Here is a 20820-nt window from a genome sequence, read left to right as displayed (position 1 = left end):
GGGGGGGGGGGGGTCAGGGGGACCCAAAAGAAAAATCTCGAGGTCGATCTCCCGATCTCGACTGACTGAGCTCGAATTCTACGAACAAAGAGGCACGAGCTCCGCTCAGGTTCACGACGCCGATTCGAATGTACTAAAGGCGCGTCCACGTTTCCCTATGTAATCGTTGCGTGTCGCCGTCCTTTGCCGCTATTTCAGTACGTTCGTTATTGTTACTTTTTATAGTATTTTACGTCCTTTTCTTTTGAAACTCTTTTCGATCGTTTAATCGAATCCACGTTCTTGCATTCATATCGAATGCCGAATGCATTTATACCGACCGTCACAAAAAATTTACGCTATTTACAATGAGTTTCTTGCTCGGCGTTGCGTCGTGACGGTTTTTCCTCGTGAAGTTGCGAAGTGACAAGAAATTTTTACTTTTTTTTTTTTTGAGTTTCTTAGATTGCCAATGTACCGACTGCTTTTCTTTGTCACCCGTACGAGGTTTGTCTTTTTATTTTGACAATTTCTTACGCGGTAACGGCCCTAGTGTTTTTCAGGGTAGATTTCGTGGCAATATGGCGGCCGGTAATGGCTGCACAAGACTCCATTAGAGGATGGAGATACGAAAATGGACAAGAAACCATAGACAGTGTGACTACGCAATAGAATGTTTTTGTTACTGGAAAGTGTGCTTTGCTGATACTTTTTTTAGGGAGGTATTTTCATCTAATTTACTTGTTTACCTTTTCTGGGTCATTTATTCATTTTTTCTTTTTTCTTTTCAATGATTTTTACTCACTTTTTTCACGTATTATGATTAGTATGCTCGTTTGCTTTCGTCACGTAATCGTATATGTCCTTTGTTTACTGTTACGTCATAGACACGTGACCCTCAATAAAGTAAGCTACACTGGATCCATCTGCAATACTGTTTCTTTACTGGGAATTTCGACCACGTAAGCGTATCGTAATATGTGACATTAAATGGTGCGGATACGTAGAACATAATATCACATGATTGTTAGAAAATTTGTTGAACTATGAAATCAATGTTGAATCGATCAAATACTCCAGGCACTATCGATCGATCGATTCTCCATCGATCGGTTGGAAATTGATCGATCGATCGGATCGTCCTAGAAAAAAAAAAGAGCAAAACGGTACAGGTTGAAGTAGAATGAAAATTGTTGGGGGAAAAAAATTAGATACAAAAAAAAGAAAGGACATCCGTGAGAATCAATGGCGAAACCGTCGAAATCAAGAAACGTGCGTTTCAGTCGAATTTCTCACGGATATCATCCGTTATAGGTCGTTTCAGGTTGGATAATCTTTTTAGCACGCTTCTCGCGACCAAAAATCCTGCTACGTAGAAATTGCCGAGTATTTTGAAAAAAAAAAATCCAAAAATTCCTTCAAATCTCACAAACACGTAAAAAAATGTATGGTCAGTCTCATTACGACGTGTTCGGAAAAATGATAAATTTCGCCTTCGAAAAGTTACCGGACCGTTTTGAGCAATGGCAGCTCTTGTCGCGCATTTCCAAAACACAATCCTGAAACAAAAGTCACGCATATACAGTAAACAGGGTGCATTAAATTTTTCTGAACTAACCAAGAATCTTGGTAAACCTCGTTGCCGGGACACCGTGGGAACTTTATGACGTTACCGTTGCGGTTTAACCTTCCTCTACTTCCAGTGCTTCTTCTTCGAGTTCTTCCTCTCTCTCTCTCTCTCTCTCTCTCTCTCTCTCTCCTGTTTTGCCCCTCGCCTTCCTTCCTCTCACCTTATAACCGATTACACTCCTATCTGGCAAACCGTGGCTTCTCCTTTGGCATTACGCGATTTGCCAGCGTAAACTGACTTCAGGCTGAACAGGCCAGTCCTAGCGAACGAAGTTGGAACTGGGCGATATGAATTTAAAAAATTTTTTTGGATCCTTGCTATAATTTTTTTTAACGCAAATTTCTGTGCGCACATGCAGTGTTTTTTAATGTTATTTCAATATGCGTCACTGCAGTGGCAGTGATTAGGATAATTATGGAAGTTAGACAATAACAAAACATATGTGTACATATACATATATATTTGCACTACGTTAATGTAGGCAATAAGTAAGATAAGTGGTAAGGATAATGAGGTCTTTGAAAAGTGGTAAAAGCGTGCATTGCGCATGCGCCGTACATAACGGTAAGTGACGCTTAGAAAATGCAAGAAAATTAGAAATTACAATGGCCGACAAGACTCGTTCCTATCGCGTTCGCCATAGGAGGAGCGTGAGAATCGGCGATACGATTTTTCCAAAGGTAAAATAGTTTAGCGATCGTGACTGTACTGCCGAGGTATGACACTGCTGCCAATGTAATAGGATCATTAGCGGATTAATTATTGTATGGATTTAGTAGGAGTGTCGTTAAATTTCTAACTGTCCTCTCGCTCTCTCCCGATCATCAGACTTGTTATTGTCGACGGATAAAGTCTTTACGAAGCAGGGATTTTTTTTTTCGAGTAATAGCTGGTTCGCACTGGAGCGACAAAAATATTCCCAGAGACTTTTATCGCGACCCTCGTACCTTTATCGTGGCTACTTGTTAAATCTTCATATCGGCACTCGGGGCGAAAGCTGTTGAATGCACTTGGATGCACTTAAAGCTAAAAATAGCTAAACGCTCTCATAACTTAACGGGACCGTTGTGTAGATGTATTTTCGAGTGTCTTCCTAGTCGCGGAATGATTAATTGCTTCAACACCGGGTATATAGTTGAGAATTGTATTAAAAATATATTTTCATTTAACCGACTGAGAACTGAACTGAATTTTTGTACCGGAAGTTTTTTTTCTTTGATTTACCTTTTCTTCGATTTCCCGTTTCACTCGTTCCTTTGTTAGCCACGAATTTGGTGCATCCGTACAATTACGAGCAAAGACTTCCTATCGTCTCCGGGCATCCTTATGTGAAGCAGGAGTGCACTTCCGGTGGGAGTCGTGCGGTTTCCGGCATGGCGTCATTAGTCCGTTGGCTTTTGCTTACATATCGATATGCTCAGTGTTACTTGGACTCTTGCGTGAGACGGACGTGCCTTTCTCCTCGTGGCTCGTGTTTTTATTGCGATTCTCGTGTATCGAAATTATGCGAAATTTCAGGACGATTGGCAAAATCGTTTTCAAAATTGTATATTGGGTCAAGGGTGAAAATTTTGAAAAATCGAAATAGCTAATCGCCAATTTCACAGGATGCAATGTTCTGAAAGTTATTCGGAGGGCACATTTTTTTTTGAAAATTCGACACTTAAAAATTTTCAAAAAATGAAGTTGCGACGTGGACAAGTGGGACGGGCATTCAGAGGTGGATTTTATGTGCTTTTTCTAATAATTTATTAAAATTGAAAAATGTATTATTCAAATGAGCACGAATTAATTTTTTTTTTTAATTTTCTGTTACAGCACCCAGATCATCCAGTGCAGGGACGAACAACCTACCACCCCTGACCTTTCACCAGGTTCATGGTGACAACATAAGACTGTGCAATGGCGGCACCATTGCCAGGAGACACGAGAGCTTTTGCAAGGGCGTCACCTTCAGCGCCAGACCCGTCCGTGTTGGTGAGAAGGTAAGGAACTAAAAAATTTTACAAAAATCTATAATCATTCGAATTTCGGGGGAAGGGGGTTTCCCCAATGAATTAAAAAAAGAAGCGAGAAAATTCAAATATTTATGCTCCATACTATATTTTCTTATTCGTTAAACGATTCGCATATATGACCCTCACTGTCGCCCACGTGCAATCGCATAGGCTGTCGCTTTAGCCTGGCGCTATTCCACACGTCGACACGTTATACCTTAGGCATCGTTAATTTATCCATATTGATATGCCATGTGTGGGCGACACGGCATAGATCACAAGACCTGCGGCCACCATTGGAAACTTGTTAATAACCTGAAAACAGTGTCAACATAATGCTGGCTAATTCGAGTAAGACTAGAACAAAGGCGTAGAGCGCCGGGAAGAAGAGTAAATGTTGCGCAATAGGGTTGAGCTATGAATCGAGGATAGAGGCATAGAGATGAAAAATATAATGATAGACGAAACATAGTAAAAGGAGTCGTAAGGCATAGTCGGTACGTGGTACGTAACTGTTGTACAGGCAGTGCGAGAAATCGGCTTGTTTACGTCGGCTCGAGATTGGCAGAAAGAACGTGGGCGTAAGACTCGTTACTGACGATTGGAGAATGCCTGGAAGGTACTTTTTAAAAATCGTATGTACATATGAATAATTTTTTCTTAACCATACGGTACCCGCAGAAGTTTGTATGACGGAATTTTAAGTACGTTTAGGAAAATTGACGTTGATAAAAGTGATTACTTTTCGGTTTTGGTAATCAACACATAGAGGTGCTTTTGTGCGGTTGAAAAGATTTTTTTTTTTCTTCGCGACACGAGGACGCGCTAATTGTCGTTATCGCTGGTGATAAAGAAGGAAGGTCGTGTGTATTTGTGAAAAAAAATTGTTTTTTTTTTCACGTTTAATTTACACAGTTATTCCATGTCTTGAAAAAGTGCACTGTCGGTAATGTAGGCATCGGCAGTTACCTCTCGAGTTTGGTTACGGTTTAGTGAGTTTATTAGGTTCACTTAGCGCATTCCGACGATAACTTTTTTCTTTTCTTTACTCTTTCAAGACTGCCTAAGGTTTCCGGAAATTCCTGGTTGGTGGATTTCGAAATGATAGGAATATTAAAATTGCCGGGAATTTACGAAGAAAGAAATTCGTAGAAATCGTTGCCTCACGGGGAATCTTCAGTCCGAGATAAAAATCGTTCCAAGAACGTATGAATAGATTGTGACTCCAAAAATTTCCGAGTCGTCAAAATTCCGAAAAATTGTTTATCGCCCCAAAAAAAAGATAAAATTCTAAATAAACCTTGTTTGTTTCAGGTATGCGTAAAGTTTCTCGAGATATCCGACAATTGGAGCGGAGTCATCAGATTGGGATTCACCAGTAACGATCCGATAAATCTGAGAAACGGGCTGCCCAAGTACGCATGTCCCGATCTGACCAACAAGCCTGGTTACTGGGCTAAGGCATTGGCCGAAAGATTTGCCGAGAGAGACACGGTTCTGTTCTATTATGTGACACTGGCGGGCGACGTGCACTTCGGCGTGAACGGCGAGGAGAAGGGCGTCTTCTTCAGTGGCGTCGAGACGCGCGGTCCCCTGTGGGCGATAATCGACGTCTACGGCAACAGCACGGCCATCGAATTCGTCGATCCTAACCGTCAGCACTTCAACAATATACGAAGAGGCGCTGAGCACAGCAACGAGGACAATGCGCAGCACAGTAGACATTCAGCAATGGATGACGCCAGCAACGCTGGCAGGGACCTGGACAGGATCATCGTACCCACCATGCAGAACATGTCCATCCATCATGAGCCCGACGTTGATCTGCCTGGTCTGAGGTTTCAGCCCTCAGGAGTACTCTTCACACCTCTACCATTCCATCCGTAAGTAGTCAGGCTGACAAGCACGCGATTTTCTCTAGACGCAGAGTCCATTGGCTGATACTGATTTGTCTCTTTTTCTTTTCATCCGACGCTCACGTAGAACAAGAGGCAGGAACATCCGGTTCAGCAACCAGCAGTGCGTGGCGACGCGAAGCGACACCGAATTCTGTCACGGTTACGCGTTCACCAGCAGACCTCTGTTCCTGGGTGAGAGGCTGGTGGTACAGATCTTGTCGACGGAGCCGATGTACGTCGGTGCCCTGGCGCTGGGTCTGACGTCCTGCGACCCCTCGAGATTGTCCGCCGAAGATCTGCCTGATGACAGTGATCTTCTGCTGGATCGGCCCGAGTACTGGGTGGTGTCCAAGGACGTCGCGTCGAGTCCCCAGCCTGGTGATGAGATAGCCTTCACGGTGACCCACTACGGCGAGGTTCAGATGAGCAAGAACGGGGGTCAGCCCAACGTGGTGATGCACGTGGACCAGAGTCTCCAGCTGTGGGCCTTCGTCGACGTTTACGGGTCTACCCAGAGAGTCAGGATGCTGGCCAGTCGTCCGTCCTCGCCGCCGCGCACCAGGCCCAGCAGCCAGTCCCAGACGCAAAGTCAGCAACAGAACCAGCAACACTCTAATCACAGTAACGCCGCCACTGAGCTGTCCAGATTCAGCGAGATGGTACAGTTCAAACCAGCCGTAGGGGGCGGTACTGTCCTGGTGGTTAACCTACCTCCTCAAAGTGGTTATCCAACACCACCTCCACCGACGCCTCAGCCCGTCTACGCCTCGGCTGCTCATAGAAATCCACCGCCTGTACATCATCCCCCACCACCTCCGGCGTCCTCGTCGATCACCGGACCAGCGTCTCATCCTGGATCGTCAAGGCAGTCTCCACCATTGACCGGCACCATGGCCAGCACGGGATCCTCGACCTACGTTGATCCTGTCTCGTATCAGAGTCTAGAAGGCACCCTGACGTCTCAGGCGTCGTCCCACCTTCAACAGTGGAGCGAGGGTCTTCAGCCGACGCCTGGTCAGCCAAGCGAGTGCAGCATCTGCTACGAGAGGAACATCGACAGCGTTCTCTACATGTGCGGACACATGTGCATGTGTTATCCCTGTGCCATTCAGCAATGGCGCGGAAAGGGTGGTGGACATTGTCCGTTGTGCAGAGCTCCGATAAGGGACGTTATCAGGATCTACAGATCCTGAAGAAGGATAAACAGGGATTTTCGTGACGACGGTGTTTATTATCATGTGAGAGACGCGCGGGACTCTGTCAATTAAGATGTCAATAGGGTGTGTGCTTTTTTTTCCTTGATATACTATTGCGACCCGGAGACAATTGTACCTAAGCGTTACCCTACTCTGTCACGTGGAATTTCAAAATCCTCTATTAATCTGGCCAACTATTGACCTCCAGGAGTTTCATTCCTGATGAGGTCAATTTCTTTGTATGTATATTACGTGTATCTAGGAGAACGTGCTTCCATAGCCGCTACACTGCCACCTTGTAACTGTCCTGAAACCCCCTTTGTGAATTCCTATCCGTTTTGTCATCCAATCGATTCCCACAAGTAGTTCCCTGCTCCCTATGGACTTTCAATTCCAATTGTTTCACTTTCTTTTTCCTGTCCCCTCGCAAACAGTGTTTTAGGCTGAATTTATTGTACTTGTATACGATTGTCAAGGGACTCTTTTTTATTCCTCGAAACGATCAGTGACGATGGGTGCCATCTTCGCGCATGCGCACTACTCGATCAGTCATACCGTTTTATTTTATTTCGTCGATCAGTAATAAACAACGTGTTTTTATCCTATAACGTGAATTTTATCAAACCCCTTTTCAATGCTCAGGTAATAAGACGCTTTGTTACGTCGTACAGGCTGATTGATTTTGTTTTTAAATTCAAATACGCAATTTACACGGCATACGGGGTTAGTCTCATGACGTAAATTAGCGAGTCAAGTTTTATATGAAAAAGTGGGCGTACATTTTTTATAGATAATTTATATGGATACAGCAAGAGCGATGCGATATAGAATATCGATTATTGGCAATTTTCGCTGATCGAGAGAAATGGATAAATTATTATAAGAAAAAAAAAATATTCCCTCACGAAATTTTCTTTTGATTCTTTAACGCTACGATTAGATATTGTTTTCTTTTTTGTCAGCTACTTATGATTAACGTGACTTTTGTATCTTCCCTTTTTCTTTTTGTATTGCTCATTGCGTCACTAGAACGCTTTCCTCTTGTCTTTTGTCGAAAGTTTCATTTCTAACGCCGTCCCTGCGGTTAATTAGCATCGGAGCGTGAGAAAAAGAAAGAAAAAAAAGAAAAAACAATTGTCGTCAACCAATAGAGCGAAACGGGTAGTCGTTGAGCGACCCAAGAGAGGTCGTCCATAAAAAAAAAAAAAAAATCGCAAGAAGTCGCAGATAATAAAAAGAAAAGCAAACGATGTCCGAGATAAATCTCGTCTCATTAATGTTATTTTTATTATTAATTATTTGCTATTTGCCTAGACGTGTTACTCGAACTTTTATTATTAATTGCTACTCGTCACTATACATATACGATTACTTGTCTTATTATATTATATTGCATTGCTATCGTCATTAAGAGGTCGTCCAAAAAAAAAAAAAAAAATCGCAAGAAGTCGCAGATAATAAAAAGAAAAGCAAACGATGTCCGAGATAAATCTCGTCTCATTAATGTTATTTTTATTATTAATTATTTGCTATTTGCCTAGACGTGTTACTCGAACTTTTATTATTAATTGCTACTCGTCACTATACATATACGATTACTTGTCTTATTATATTATATTGCATTGCTATCGTCATTATTATTAATTATTAACTATTAATTGCTAATACCATTATTACTATTAACTATTTGTCGTCATTAATTAGTCGCATTATTTTTTATCTATTATTATTTAAAATAGCGCCTAATCGCAACAGCGTGGACGTTAACTTTCGTTGGAGTGCTATCTTTTTTCTTTTTCCTTTTTTTTTCACTTTCAAAGGTCATTTTCGAAAAATCGCCTTTTCTCCGTCTCTCTGTCACACGTAATCTTATCACTTTACTCTTTTCTCTTCTTTATTCTTGCCCAAGAATCTTTTCTTCCTTTTTTCTCAATTCTCTTTTTATTCTTACTCTTTCTTACTCCTGACTCCAATACTTGTCACTTTCGCTCTCGATGACTAATTGTAAGTCGTGTGCTGCTTCTTTTTTCTTTTTTCTCTTTTGCATCGACGCGAAGCGTTACCAAAGAAAGGGAATGCGAAAGAAAGTAATGAAACGGTGTACAGTGTATGTGTGGGTACGACGGAGAGCGCATAGAAGAATGTAGGAAGCGATTGTACGAATTTTTATTGAAATTTCAAAAATTATCTTGACGTTGCTTCTCTTTCTCTCTTCTTTCTTGATCTCCGTTTACAATTCGACAATGCGTTTATCTCAGTTTTCTTTCCTTCGCGAAAGATCCCATATAATATTTTATCCGATGACAATTGCAAATCGAAAAATTTTGTAAGGTTATGTCAGATATCAAAAAAATTTCTTTAATTCACGAAATGAAGAAAAACTTAATGCAAGTCGACGGGAATTTCAAAGATTTATCGAAATGACTTTTTGAAATTCCCGTCGCATATAATTTTCGTATATTACCCCCTTTACAATTTACTTGTATGAATTTTTTTTTTTTCAAAAATATTTTCAAATCCATTTTCACTCATACGCACAATATGGACAGAAGAGAGAGGGTCTAAGGGGGGCTATGACGTGGGAAGCAAAAACAGAAAGATAGACAAGAGTAGAACGTAATTGAAAACTAAGAATACTATAAGTCAAAATGACAAACCGGCGAATGCGTTAAAATAAATGTAAAAGATTATCGGAGAGCTAATTATGAATATTAGGAGAAACAAAAAAAATAACTAAATAACTGAAGATGAAGGCAAAGAGCGCAGGCAATAAAAGTAGTAGTGAAAATCTCTAGTCCAGCGAGCGGCAGCCCAACTCGATATATTCTGCCAATCCAAAAAGTGTGAAAGGAAAAGCAAAAAAAAAAAAGAGAAGGACGTCGATTTAATAATAAAATAAAAGCGATAAAAACGAAGGAGGGGTCAACTAATTAAAAACGAACCAGCATATAAAGCTGAAAGGGCTGAATAATGTAAAGCAGAAGCCACACGCCTAACGAATTAAACGGAGGCTAGACACCGTGGCCTTTAGTAGGTTGCCAACTAATTACTCAAATTTAGTAAAAAAAAAGTAAATAAAAAAAAACAGATTAGAAAATCGATAAAACGAGAAACAGACGGCGGTTGGTGTAACGAGTGAACCTATACGATAAAAATAAGTAATAAAAATAATAGTTCGCCAATAATGCCGAGAGAATAATGAGAATATGGAATTTGTATGGCGTGTATGGGGCGATAGGGGAATATCCATAGACGGTAAAAAAAAAGAATAAAAAATAAATTGGCACGAAATTACGAAAAGAAAAAATTGAAAAAAAAAAAATGAAGCTGAAAAGCTATCGGCGGCCACTTATTTTAAATATTAGCAAATCAGTTGGTACGATTGAAGGGGCGAAAGGGGGAGAGGAGGGCGAATGTGAAATTGCAACGTATGTAATGGAGTGTGTGCTTTTTGTAAAAGAAAAAATTGATAGCGGAGCGGCGGGAGATAAGGAGTGATAGCGAATAAAAAATGTTCCAAAAAATTTCGAAAATTATTAATTAAGTACGCACTGGGCAGTTGTGGCGAATGATAAAAAAATTTTTTTAAGATTAATTCAATGTTTATTATTAATTGTCGCCTGTTGCTCTTCGATCTTTTTGTCTTGCTCTGTCTTTTTATTATTATTATTATTATTATTACTCTCCCTATTAATCATTATTATTATTATTATTCATTCTCCTCAATCTCAATTGTCGTCGTTATCTGTCGTCTTATACCTACGAATTATTATTAATTATTATTCCTATATTTTTTCTTTCTTCCTATTTTATAACTGCGAATTAATTAACCGCTATCTATATCTAATCATCGTATCGCGCACCTAGTAAGGATTATTTAATTTGCGATTCTTTTTATCGTCCGCGCTTAACGAGCTTTATCCTTTCTTTCTTTTCTTTACTAAAAGAGGGTATATTAATATATCGTTTATTCAAGATCTTATGTAAAGTCTTGATTAATTTTTATTTAATTCTCAACCCACTGAGAGATACACGGAAACACACACACTCCTTACCAATAGTGTATAAAATACAAAAAACTCGAAAAAATATACATACATGTGTCCGAGACACGGGAAAAGGAAAATGGCCGAGTCGTATCTGGACCGTGAATTTTTGTCTATAATTTTTTTAATATATATATATATATACATACATACGATTACGTGCATATTCACATAAGCGGGATACATCATAAGACGGATGTTTGAATCTCCGAATTGGTTTTTTACCATTTCATTTCTTTTCTCTCTCTCTCTCTCTCTCTCTCTCTCTCTCTCTCTCTCTCTCTCTCTCTTTATTGTCTTTCTTTCTCTGTCTGTCTTTTTATCGTCGTTCTCTTCAGTGTAAAAATTTACGACGCCCAATGAAATTTATACATATGTAATATAACTGGTGGTGACCGTGAGCAGCCACCACTATACAATAAAAATCTGTAATATCGAGGAATTTGTTAGTCTGACTTTTATTTACTCCTTAACCATAATCCCTTAAATTTTATACTTGATTTCTGTATATTTTCGGTTTTCGTATAATTTTGCAGTCTTGAAATACATATCGATTGTGAGTATGGAGAAATTTGAAAAATTTGTAAAAACCCGCCAATGGGATTATTTGTTTATCCTGTAAAGGCACATCACGCTAATGTGACCTCTGAACCCGCTGTAAATCATGTTGCCACTCGCTGTTTCAGTTTACTTGCAGTATTACTTCTGTCGAATACTGTTTAATAATCCAAAATTTCAGTCAAAAGTGTGCTCAAAGATATTTTTGGTGAATATTCGGTAAATTAAAAGATGCCTTGCGAAGTCATAACACTACAGCTGGGTCAGTGTGGAAACCAGGGTGAGAAATTTGGGTGATTTGTAAAATAAAATGCGATGGTGCAAATTTTTTGAAATTTTTATTTAAAGAATTTTACACTTTTCATACAGTCGGTTTTGAATTTTGGAAACGTCTCTGCGCCGAACACGCTATCAATCCTGAAGGGAACCTGGAGGATTACGCAGTTGACGGAATCGACAGGAAGGACGTATTTTTCTATCAGTCAGATGATCAGCATTACATACCCAGGGCCGTACTGTTGGATCTGGAGCCCCGAGTGATCAATACCATAATGACGTCACCATACGCCAAGGTATCCGAGTAGTCTGATTATTCGAAAATTTTCAAACATCATTACCAAAGGATATTTCAGCTTTACAATCCGGAAAATATTTATACGTCAAAACATGGCGGAGGAGCTGGAAACAATTGGGCTTCTGGTTATCATCAGGGTGAGAAATTGCAGGAGGATGTATTTGAAATTTTGGACAGAGAGGCGGAGGGTAGCGACAGTCTGGAGGTAATATTATTTAGTTTTCTATTAACCTGTACACACTAGGTCACGTGATGAATCAAATTTTATTATTTTTAAGGGTTTCGTCGTTTGTCATTCAATCGCCGGTGGTACTGGATCAGGAATGGGGTCCTTTGTTTTGGAAACACTTGCCGACAGATTTCCTAAAAAGCTACTGCAAACCTACAGCGTATTTCCGAATCAGGACGAAATAAGGTATCTAACAATTCTATGGTTGCGGGTTATTGTTAAAACGTTATTGACCCACTAATTCTTTTGGGAAATTATTATTGTTATTTGTACTTACCGAAGATTCCTTTGTTTCATCAAGCGACGTCGTTGTTCAACCTTATAATTCGTTGCTGACTTTAAAGCGACTTACACAATGTGCTGATTGCGTAGTCGTTCTGGACAATACTGCTCTGAATCGCATTGCCAGTGACCGTTTGCACGTGCAGAATCCAAGTTTTGTACATATCAACAAGCTCGTGTCTACAATAATGTCTGTCAGCACAACTACTCTGAGGTATATACGAGTGATGTTTTGAAGAAAGATTTTTTTCTATGGGAAATAATATTTTTGTGGACATTTCTTACTTTTAGATATCCTTCCTATATGAACAACGACCTGGTTGGATTATTGGCACCGTTAATTCCCACACCTCGTTTACATTTCTTGATGACTGGTTACACGCCGCTTTCTACCGATGAAGAGGTACTCGACTAATTTTTATTTTTCTCTCGCGAAATTCTCCTTTACCATCTTTTTATCGACCAGTACTCAGCAGCGCAATATCTGTTTTCTACTTTATCATGCAGCAGGCTCCGTCGGTAAGGAAGACCTCCGTTCTCGACGTGATGCGTCGGCTGCTTCAGCCAAAGAACATGATGGTGTCCACAGCCCACGACAGAAATGCAACTCATTGCTTCTTGTCAATCCTTAATATAATTCAGGTAACCATTTAATGATTGAACCATGTTCGATTTGCAGGTGGCATTTTAATTATAAATCATTGATTCCTCCAGGGTGAAGTTGACCCCAGTCAAGTGCACAAGTCATTGCAGAGAATCCGTGAACGAAAACTGGTGCAATTTATACCATGGGGTCCGGCCAGTATACAGGTAGCGCTTTCACGGAAGTCACCCTATATAGAAAGTGCACACAGAGTATCAGGCTTAATGTTGGCCAATCACACTAATATATCCTCGGTTAGTGTATTTTTCACAGTAATGATTTTATCAGAAGTTGATTATGTATTTTGAGGGATTATAAATTATTTTTAAATTATCCCGCGCAGATTTTCGACAGGGCTCTGAGGCAGTACGACAGACTGCGTAAGCGTGAGGCTTTTTTGGAACAATTTCGGAAGGAGAAAATGTTCACTGACAATTTGGATGAGCTCGATAGCTCGCGCGAAGTCGTCGAGACGCTTGTCAAGGAATACGAAGCTGCTGCCAAAAGTGATTATCTTAGTTGGAATTCAAAAGTTTAAGCCTAGTATTAATTAATTGTTTCCAGTATCTATTCTAGTTACCAGTATAGCATCTAGTTGCAAAATAAATTGAATAATTGAATCAATAATTTAATTACTTCCTTACCGCGCCAATCTGACGTACTTATGCATCATCGAGAATACTGACATCTGTGAACTGAAGCATTTATTATTTCGTTAACGAGGAATTTTATTTTAAGTTGTCAAGGCATCATCAGATAGCCAAGCACGACGCCCAGGTCTATTTACCTGTTCAATTACCGCCTCCAGAACCTCAATCGGTATCCGTGAAACTTTCACAGAGTATTACTACACCGACAGAAGGTAAGTACTGATTATTACCACGTAGTTCAATAACTTTAGCGCTATAGTACACATATTATTTAAAACTTATAAAAGAAAAACTTCAAAATAAACCTCAAACTTATCCTAGTCACAAGCCATATGAGGAGGTCACACGAAGTCACCTTACAATCTTGCACCAAGCCTCAAAGTACATTGGATCCGTATATCTATAAATTTTGCCCATCTACTACACCTATTAGTCAAAACAGAACTATAGAACTCCTCGAGAACTATTGAAAAAGCCTATTGTTGAAACATTTTTAAGAGGTGTCACGAGCTGCCTCGCGCTTCCGTGCTATCTGTTTATAGTTTTTCTAGCCGTGTTTCGATACAGTGTAGCAAGTTCTCGCTCGTGTAGTTCTCGCGTTGCTCTCGCGATATCCAGGAAATTCTGTGGATTTTCTGTGAGTGTTCCGGAAGTGCAGTGCTGTGCCCTAGTGCAGTGTCCACGTGAGTCTCCTCTGGATACAGTTCTCGGCCTTCAGGGATTAGCTGTACCAGCTCCGGTGAGCACCCCCAATTTATTAATTGGTGAAGGGGTTTCGAATTGATACGTCCGATTCGTTCTGATACATTTTCGATCCGTTGCTCTCTCTCTCTCGCACTATTTGCCTGATGATTATTCCGACCCTCTCTAACTCAACCTAGCAGCCTGAGCGGCCGTGCATTTCTAAATGCCTAAAACCATAGCGTTGTGCATCTCCCTACTCACCTCTGCTTATAATACCATAAAACAACACAGCGACAAATTAATACACAACATCACTAGCCAAACTGTAAGTACAGAAGAAAAATTTGACTACCATATAATGAAGATATGATTTATTTAGTCGAACTGTGCGCCGCTGCATCGCAATCCATGGATATCCAGAGATAATAAAACGGGTGCAACAGGGGGATGCAACTAGTCGAGAATAGTTTATGTGGATTGCATGCTCCGAGTAGCGAACGGAAGGTGGTACAGTCCTATGCACTCTTTGATGGGTTGGGCCACCCTGTAACGCCACCCTTTCTAGGAGCTTCTCTAATGCTACCCGATCCTGGCATGGCATGGTACCGGCATACAAATTGTCCCTGGCGATGAGCTACATAACCTACGTCCCTGGAATAATGATAAACCCACATAAAAATATTCTGAGCCACGTAAAATTTTCACGTTCATCCTAATTTATTATCTTTCATCCTTTCTCGGCATTTTTTAAACTTTTCAAACTGCCCACAGCCCATTATGTCCTCGGGACAATTAGTACCTATTGATATCGACCATTTTTATATTTAAGTATTTCGATGAGGCACTCCTAACCGTTATCTCAACACAACCGTTATTCGTGTAAAAAGTACGTGTAACATGTTTCGTAAGGCTCGTTACTCTCTCGTACGACTGCAATGATTCCAAAGATGGACTTGCTCCCATTCTCATAAATACATTAATCAACATTACTATTGACATGGAATATCAATCATTGAATATTTTAATACACCAAATAACCCCGATTGAATCATAGATTCGTGTCACGACGCGCGTACCATATTCAGGTGGCTATTGTGCATTCTATACCCGTTATTAAAAGACCCTTCACATCAATACTGTTTTCTATCATGACTATCCCAATCCTAATTTATACAGGGTTATTCAGGCCGGACGCACTAACCGAAGCACCGTCTAGCGGAATTTTCGGGAACTAACAAAAATACTCCCCAGGTAAATGTAAATTTAGCGCCATGCTTTTGGTAACGCCTAAAACCGTAGCGTTGTGCATCTCCCCTACTCGTTTATGTGCGAACAATTTAAATTGAGAGTGCTGTCGCGGTGGCGTATAGAAATAAAGAAAGAGCGAAGGAGATAAGAAAGGTAAAGAAATATGAAATTAAGAATGTAAGGAATAGGAGTATAGCAGTAAAGGGAGAGAGATAAGGAATAAACAAAATGCATATAAAAAGTAGAATAGAAGTTGATAAGACGGGAGTAACCAAGAAACTCGTATAAAAGACCAGCTCTCCATCCCCAGGTCCTGCTTGTCAAATCTGCATTTCGACAAATTTAGTATCTTCCAGTACTTTTGAGTTGGCACCTCTGTACTTTCTTACCCGTTGATATCAGTGATGCTGTCAGTAGACTCCGCTACCCGTTTTATATCTTATACCTTATATACCCACGATCATGCGTTTATATCCTACGTTTAGATATAGCCTACAATGCTGCGCTTTACGAAACGAGCTTTTCTCATCGAGCTTTAGGATGTGTGCCCACGCCAGAGATGAGTTTCCTTTGACGCCATGCTTTTTTTTTGTTATATCCTCACTACTATGCGAATTAGGCCAACGCGTTGGTGCTTCCTTTCATTTATTTCTGCCCAGCTTTTTTTTTAGAGTCGACAATGGCGAAGACGACCGAAAGCTTTAACGAGCGTAAGCTTTTCGGTAATGCTCGGTGGGTAGTGGAGCGACAACGAAAAATTACTGCGTCGCTTTACTACACTCGTATCACAATGTTAGGGTTTTGTTCAACCTGCAAAGGTATATGCTATAACTCTTATCTTTGAGGTTAATCGAAAGTTTGTAGTTCACTATTAAATTTCAACAGTGAACTTACTTGAGGAATTATATGAATCGTTACAGAGTCAAGGGGTGACAGGAATCTATGTTAAAATTTTAATAATTCTTAGTTACTATGCGATCAATAGTAATTTAGTCCACATGCTGCTACTGAAAAGATTTGTAATGGAGTGGAAATGACCACCGTGAGAGTTTTTACATTAGCTTTTTGTAATTTGTCCCTTGTCAATAGCACAGAGAGTTGTACCTTCAACGTATGAGGACATTTATGAGCCAAAGTTTTGGTGTATACATTTTATTCAAATTGTACAGAAGCTTGGGCAATAACACTACAAAAAGTATACTGATAACAAAAAAAAACAACAAAAAAAGAAACAAGTACATAGACAAAACATTGTACAGTTCTAAAAGTAATACAAAGTTTGGTACAGTCGATTCGTTCGTTCATCTCACGTATTTTTGTGACAGAAGCGTATTAATAGACGGAATAGAAAAAAAAGAATAGAAAAATAAAAAATGTATATGTACATAACCTATTCATTGACTTCTGTCACAAAGTTAATATGGATTTTCGTTACTACAAGCACGTAATGATTTGCCTGTGCCTCTTTGTATAAAACTTTCTTCTTAAAATTAATTCTCCTCGTCACCTTCGCCACCTTCGCTGGAATCCATGCCAACCTCCTCATAATCTTTTTCCAAAGCTGCCAAGTCCTCCCTGGCCTCATTGAATTCACTTTCGTCCATACTTTCCGCCATGTACCTGATGGATCATAATAATTAATATTTGAATTATCATACAATCAGTATATAACGAGTAATTCAGGCCAATCGCACCAACTGAGGTTAAAATCTGTCCATCTGACTTTGAAGATATAATCAAATTCAGTTGATGCGCTTGTACCGAATTCCTGTATAGCCTTTGAATACAGTACCAGTGAACGAAAGCTTTCTTGCCAAACATAAGATCAAACTTTCGATTGAGTCTCGTCCAGGCTTCAGCAATGGCTGTGGTATTAGCCAGCATAGCCATAGCTCGTTGCACCTTAGCAAGATCACCACCAGGAACGACGGTAGGTGGTTGATAGTTGATACCAACTTTAAAACCCGTAGGACACCAATCGACAAACTGTATAGTGCGTTTTGTCTTTATGGTAGCAATCGAGGCATTTACATCTTTCGGGACGACGTCTCCTCTGTACAGCAAGCAACAGGCCATGTATTTACCACGACGTGGATCGCACTTGACCATCTGATTGGCTGGTTCGAAACAAGCTGAGGTCAGTTCCATGACAGTTAATTGCTCATGATAGGCCTTTTCCACAGAGACGATTGGTGCGTAGGTCGCCAATGGAAAGTGAATTCTGGGATAGGGTACCAGGTTGGTCTGGAACTCGGTGAGGTCGACATTGAGAGCACCGTCGAAGCGTAAGGAGGCTGTAATCGACGATACGATCTGACCGATTAGTCTGTTCAGGTTGGTGTAGGTCGGTCGTTCAATGTCCAGATTGCGTCTGCAGATGTCGTAGATGGCCTCGTTATCGACGAGGAAAGCACAGTCCGAATGCTCGAGGGTGGTGTGGGTTGTCAAAATGGCGTTGTAAGGCTCTACGACAGCGGTCGAGATCTGGGGCGACGGATAGATTGCGAACTCGAGCTTCGACTTTTTCCCGTAATCCACGGAGAGGCGCTCCATTAGCAGGGACGTGAACCCAGAGCCGGTGCCACCGCCGAACGCATGGAATATTAGGAATCCTTGGAGTCCGGCACACTGATCGGCGATCTTCCTTATGCGATCCAGTACCAGCTCTATTATTTCTTTACCCAGGGTGTAGTGACCACGGGCGTAATTGTTGGCAGCGTCTTCCTTGCCGGAGATCAATTGTTCTGGGTGGAACAGCTGGTGATAAGTTCCCGTACGGACTTCGTCTGTTGGATAGGGTCATGTTAGTGGAAAAAAAGATACTGTATGAACCTAGTTACTTATAGGTTAGATTAACCGATTTCAAATAGTAGTGTGTTCCTTCCTTCTCCTAATGAATTTTTCCCTCGTGGGGTCATGCCTTTCTAAAGAGTCTAAAGCAGTGTACTGAGCTTGTAGTTTAAAATAAAAATTGTACGGTACCGTTGTAGGAATGCATTACCGATGACCGTGGGTTCCAGGTCGAGGAAGACGGCCCTGGGCACGTATTTTCCGCCGCCGGTCTCGCTGAAAAATGTCTGGAAACCTTCGTCGTTTGTACACGTTTGAGGCGGCAACATTCCGTCGGGTTGGATTCCGTGTTCCAGACAGTAAAGTTCCCAGCATGCATTTCCCATCTGGACGCCACCTTGGCCAATGTGTATGGAGAGTACCTCACGCTGTATTTTGTTTAATATTAAAATATTTATATAAATAAGATTTCAAGAGGAGACGGCTTTAAACAAACTCCTCTATGAGTGCAATATGGTACACTGTGTATATCATAAGTTATCTCATTTTTAAATGCACTTTTGACAATGAACCGTTACTATTAAATATTTTACACTTCTTATGTAACATATCTGTTGCTGAAAGCTAACGTGTATCGAAGTAGACTGATATTTACCATTTTGAGAAAAAATAATATTAAAAAAAAAGAAATATCGAGGCGTGAGATGAACGAACGTAAGATCTTGTTACGTTGGAGTACGATGCCAAACTGACGTGATAAAAAATTGAAAAATTGGTCAATAAAATTTTTACCTCGTTGCCCCGGGTTACCGGGTCGATTGTCAATTTTGAAAAAAAAATTCCAAAGGTACCAAACTCAATCGTTTTTCCGTAGCAGAGTTAACTCTTGTTAAAATTCAAACATAAAATTCGTAGCACGTTGGTGTAGATTTTTTTTTTTTTTGGCAAACAATGTCTCGTTTCGATAAGCAAGGCAGAGCACGTGAAATTGTCCTAAATTTTCGAAACCATCTTCTCCCCGATTAGGATGCACAACGCGAATGCATTCTTGCATAAAAATAACGCACTGTCTGCCCCACTGTACATTTTTCCGAAATTTCACGTCGTTTCGTTGGCAACCCTTTTACCGTTTTTTAACGCTTTTTTTTTTTATCAGCATTTTTACTCCTTTCACGTAGTTACTTCGTATTCTCGTGATTCGGTACAACCTTCTTCCTCGTATTAATACATATTAAGAGACCGGAATTCACTGGCTCAAAAATTTCTAGGATATTAACGAGTGAAAGATTTCAAAGGTTATTTGCCAAAATCCCTAGTGAGTATGTGCCAAATATATATGTAAAATTCAAAAAGTATTAGAGGTACCCAAAGGATAAGCTCGAGGCAGACATCTTGGTTTGCGATATTACCAGGTTTTACGTGCGGTTTCTCGAGTTTACATTGGCGAGAGATTACGTGTCTGTAACGTTCTCGAAAATATGAAGTATTAGACTCGAGTACAATTTTCAGCAAAGTCGTACAGACAGACAAAGGAGAGTCGAACAATATCCAAGAATATTTCAAATCCTTATTGTGCGTTGCATCCTGGCAATAAAACGTTGAGAAGACAAAAAATCTCTATAATATTTCAAAGGGCTTCGGCTTCCCGTTCGAAAGGCATAGCCAAGAAAGAAAGATAGAAGATGGAGCTCTCTTAGAAGAAAGCCGGATTTTTCTCAAAGTCCCTTCCTTCGTAGGTTTCTAATTGATTTATCTTCGCGCTCGCTCGTCCCTTCCGTTTCTTCAGCTTTCTTCTTTCTTTCTTTTTCCTGTTTCGCTCTCCGCTCTTGTGTTCTTATCAGTCTGCACCTGTACTTCTTTCTTTCTTCCTCTTTCTATTTAGCTCCTTCAATCCATCCACAGTCTCGGGGACAGCATGGAGCCCCTTTCATTCTGCTGGAAATTTATAATTTTTGTTACTATTTTATTTCAATTTCACATTTCCGATAAGAAATACCTGATTTTTTTTCGGTATTGACTTTTTAAATTTATGCGTGTCTTGGGAGTGGGGAATGTGGTGGTGCTGAAATTGCTTTGGGTAAAAAAACCACTGGGGTGGCTCGATAACAATAATCATAATGGGGTAATGGGTACTACGTTCCTTTATCGAAATGATTTTTTTATAAATAAAAATACTGTAAACCACTAATGGTAACCAGCACTTGCCCATTTAAAGAAAAAATAATTTTTGCATGAAGCTTTTGTTTTTTGACTTTCTAAACTTTTACCTTTCTTTTCCCCCTTTATTTTCACGCAACTTCCGGTTCTGGGTGGGAAACGATTTATATTCAAGACAACGCTCTCTGCGGACGACGCACGAGTGCGGTTATGGGTCGAAGTCAATAAAAAAAAAAAAAAAAAAAAAAAAAAAAAAGAA

General features: G+C 40.2%; 3 protein-coding genes across 11 annotated transcripts in view; 2 read left to right on the top strand and 1 right to left on the bottom strand.

Annotated features, from left to right (window-relative positions):
- The window catches only part of LOC107266292 (protein neuralized), a 52400-nt gene extending 41212 nt beyond the window's left edge, over positions 1-11188 (top strand). For 5 of the 7 annotated variants that reach the window (XM_015736617.2, XM_025083536.1, XM_015736619.2 and 2 more), the window contains 3 exons: positions 3428-3594; positions 4921-5489; positions 5590-7911. In XM_015736617.2, coding sequence (XP_015592103.1) covers positions 3428-3594; positions 4921-5489; positions 5590-6697 — 1844 coding nt within the window. In that variant the 3' untranslated portion in view covers positions 6698-7911. Of the gene's footprint in view, positions 1-2007; positions 3330-3427; positions 3595-4920; positions 5490-5589; positions 7912-8114 lie in introns of those variants that run through there. The other 2 variants (XR_003059301.1, XM_015736615.2) reach the window with 2 other exon arrangements.
- A 214-nt stretch (positions 11189-11402) lies between these two features.
- Positions 11403-13659, top strand: LOC107266291 (tubulin gamma-1 chain). 3 transcript variants are annotated; one of them, XM_015736612.2, is made up of 9 exons: positions 11403-11584; positions 11674-11876; positions 11937-12083; positions 12157-12293; positions 12409-12603; positions 12681-12792; positions 12900-13031; positions 13104-13286; positions 13376-13659. In XM_015736612.2, exons 1-9 carry the CDS (start codon positions 11536-11538, stop codon positions 13568-13570), a joined length of 1353 nt encoding a protein of 450 aa, XP_015592098.1. In that variant the 5' UTR covers positions 11403-11535; the 3' UTR covers positions 13571-13659. The 3 variants fall into 3 exon arrangements, with proteins under 3 accessions (XP_015592098.1, XP_024939305.1, XP_015592097.1); XM_025083537.1 differs by having other exon boundaries at positions 12358-12603; positions 12897-13031; XM_015736611.2 differs by having other exon boundaries at positions 11404-11584; positions 12897-13031; positions 13376-13570.
- A 3128-nt stretch (positions 13660-16787) lies between these two features.
- On the bottom strand, positions 16788-19209 carry LOC107266290 (tubulin alpha-1 chain). The gene is made up of 4 exons (XM_025083538.1): positions 19060-19209; positions 18616-18832; positions 17407-18400; positions 16788-17234 (listed from the first exon to the last, which is right to left on the bottom strand). The coding sequence occupies exons 1-4, from the start codon at positions 19060-19062 to the stop codon at positions 17105-17107; spliced, it is 1344 nt and encodes a 447-aa protein (XP_024939306.1). The 5' UTR covers positions 19063-19209; the 3' UTR covers positions 16788-17104.
- Between the last annotated feature and the right edge of the window lie 1611 nt (positions 19210-20820).

Source organism: Cephus cinctus, unplaced genomic scaffold (assembly GCF_000341935.2).
Source record: "Cephus cinctus unplaced genomic scaffold, Ccin1 Ccin1_scaffold0307, whole genome shotgun sequence".
Lineage (NCBI taxonomy): Eukaryota > Metazoa > Arthropoda > Insecta > Hymenoptera > Cephidae > Cephus > Cephus cinctus.
Note: the sequence above shows the minus strand (reverse complement) of the source record. Positions and strands in the feature narration are given on the sequence as shown.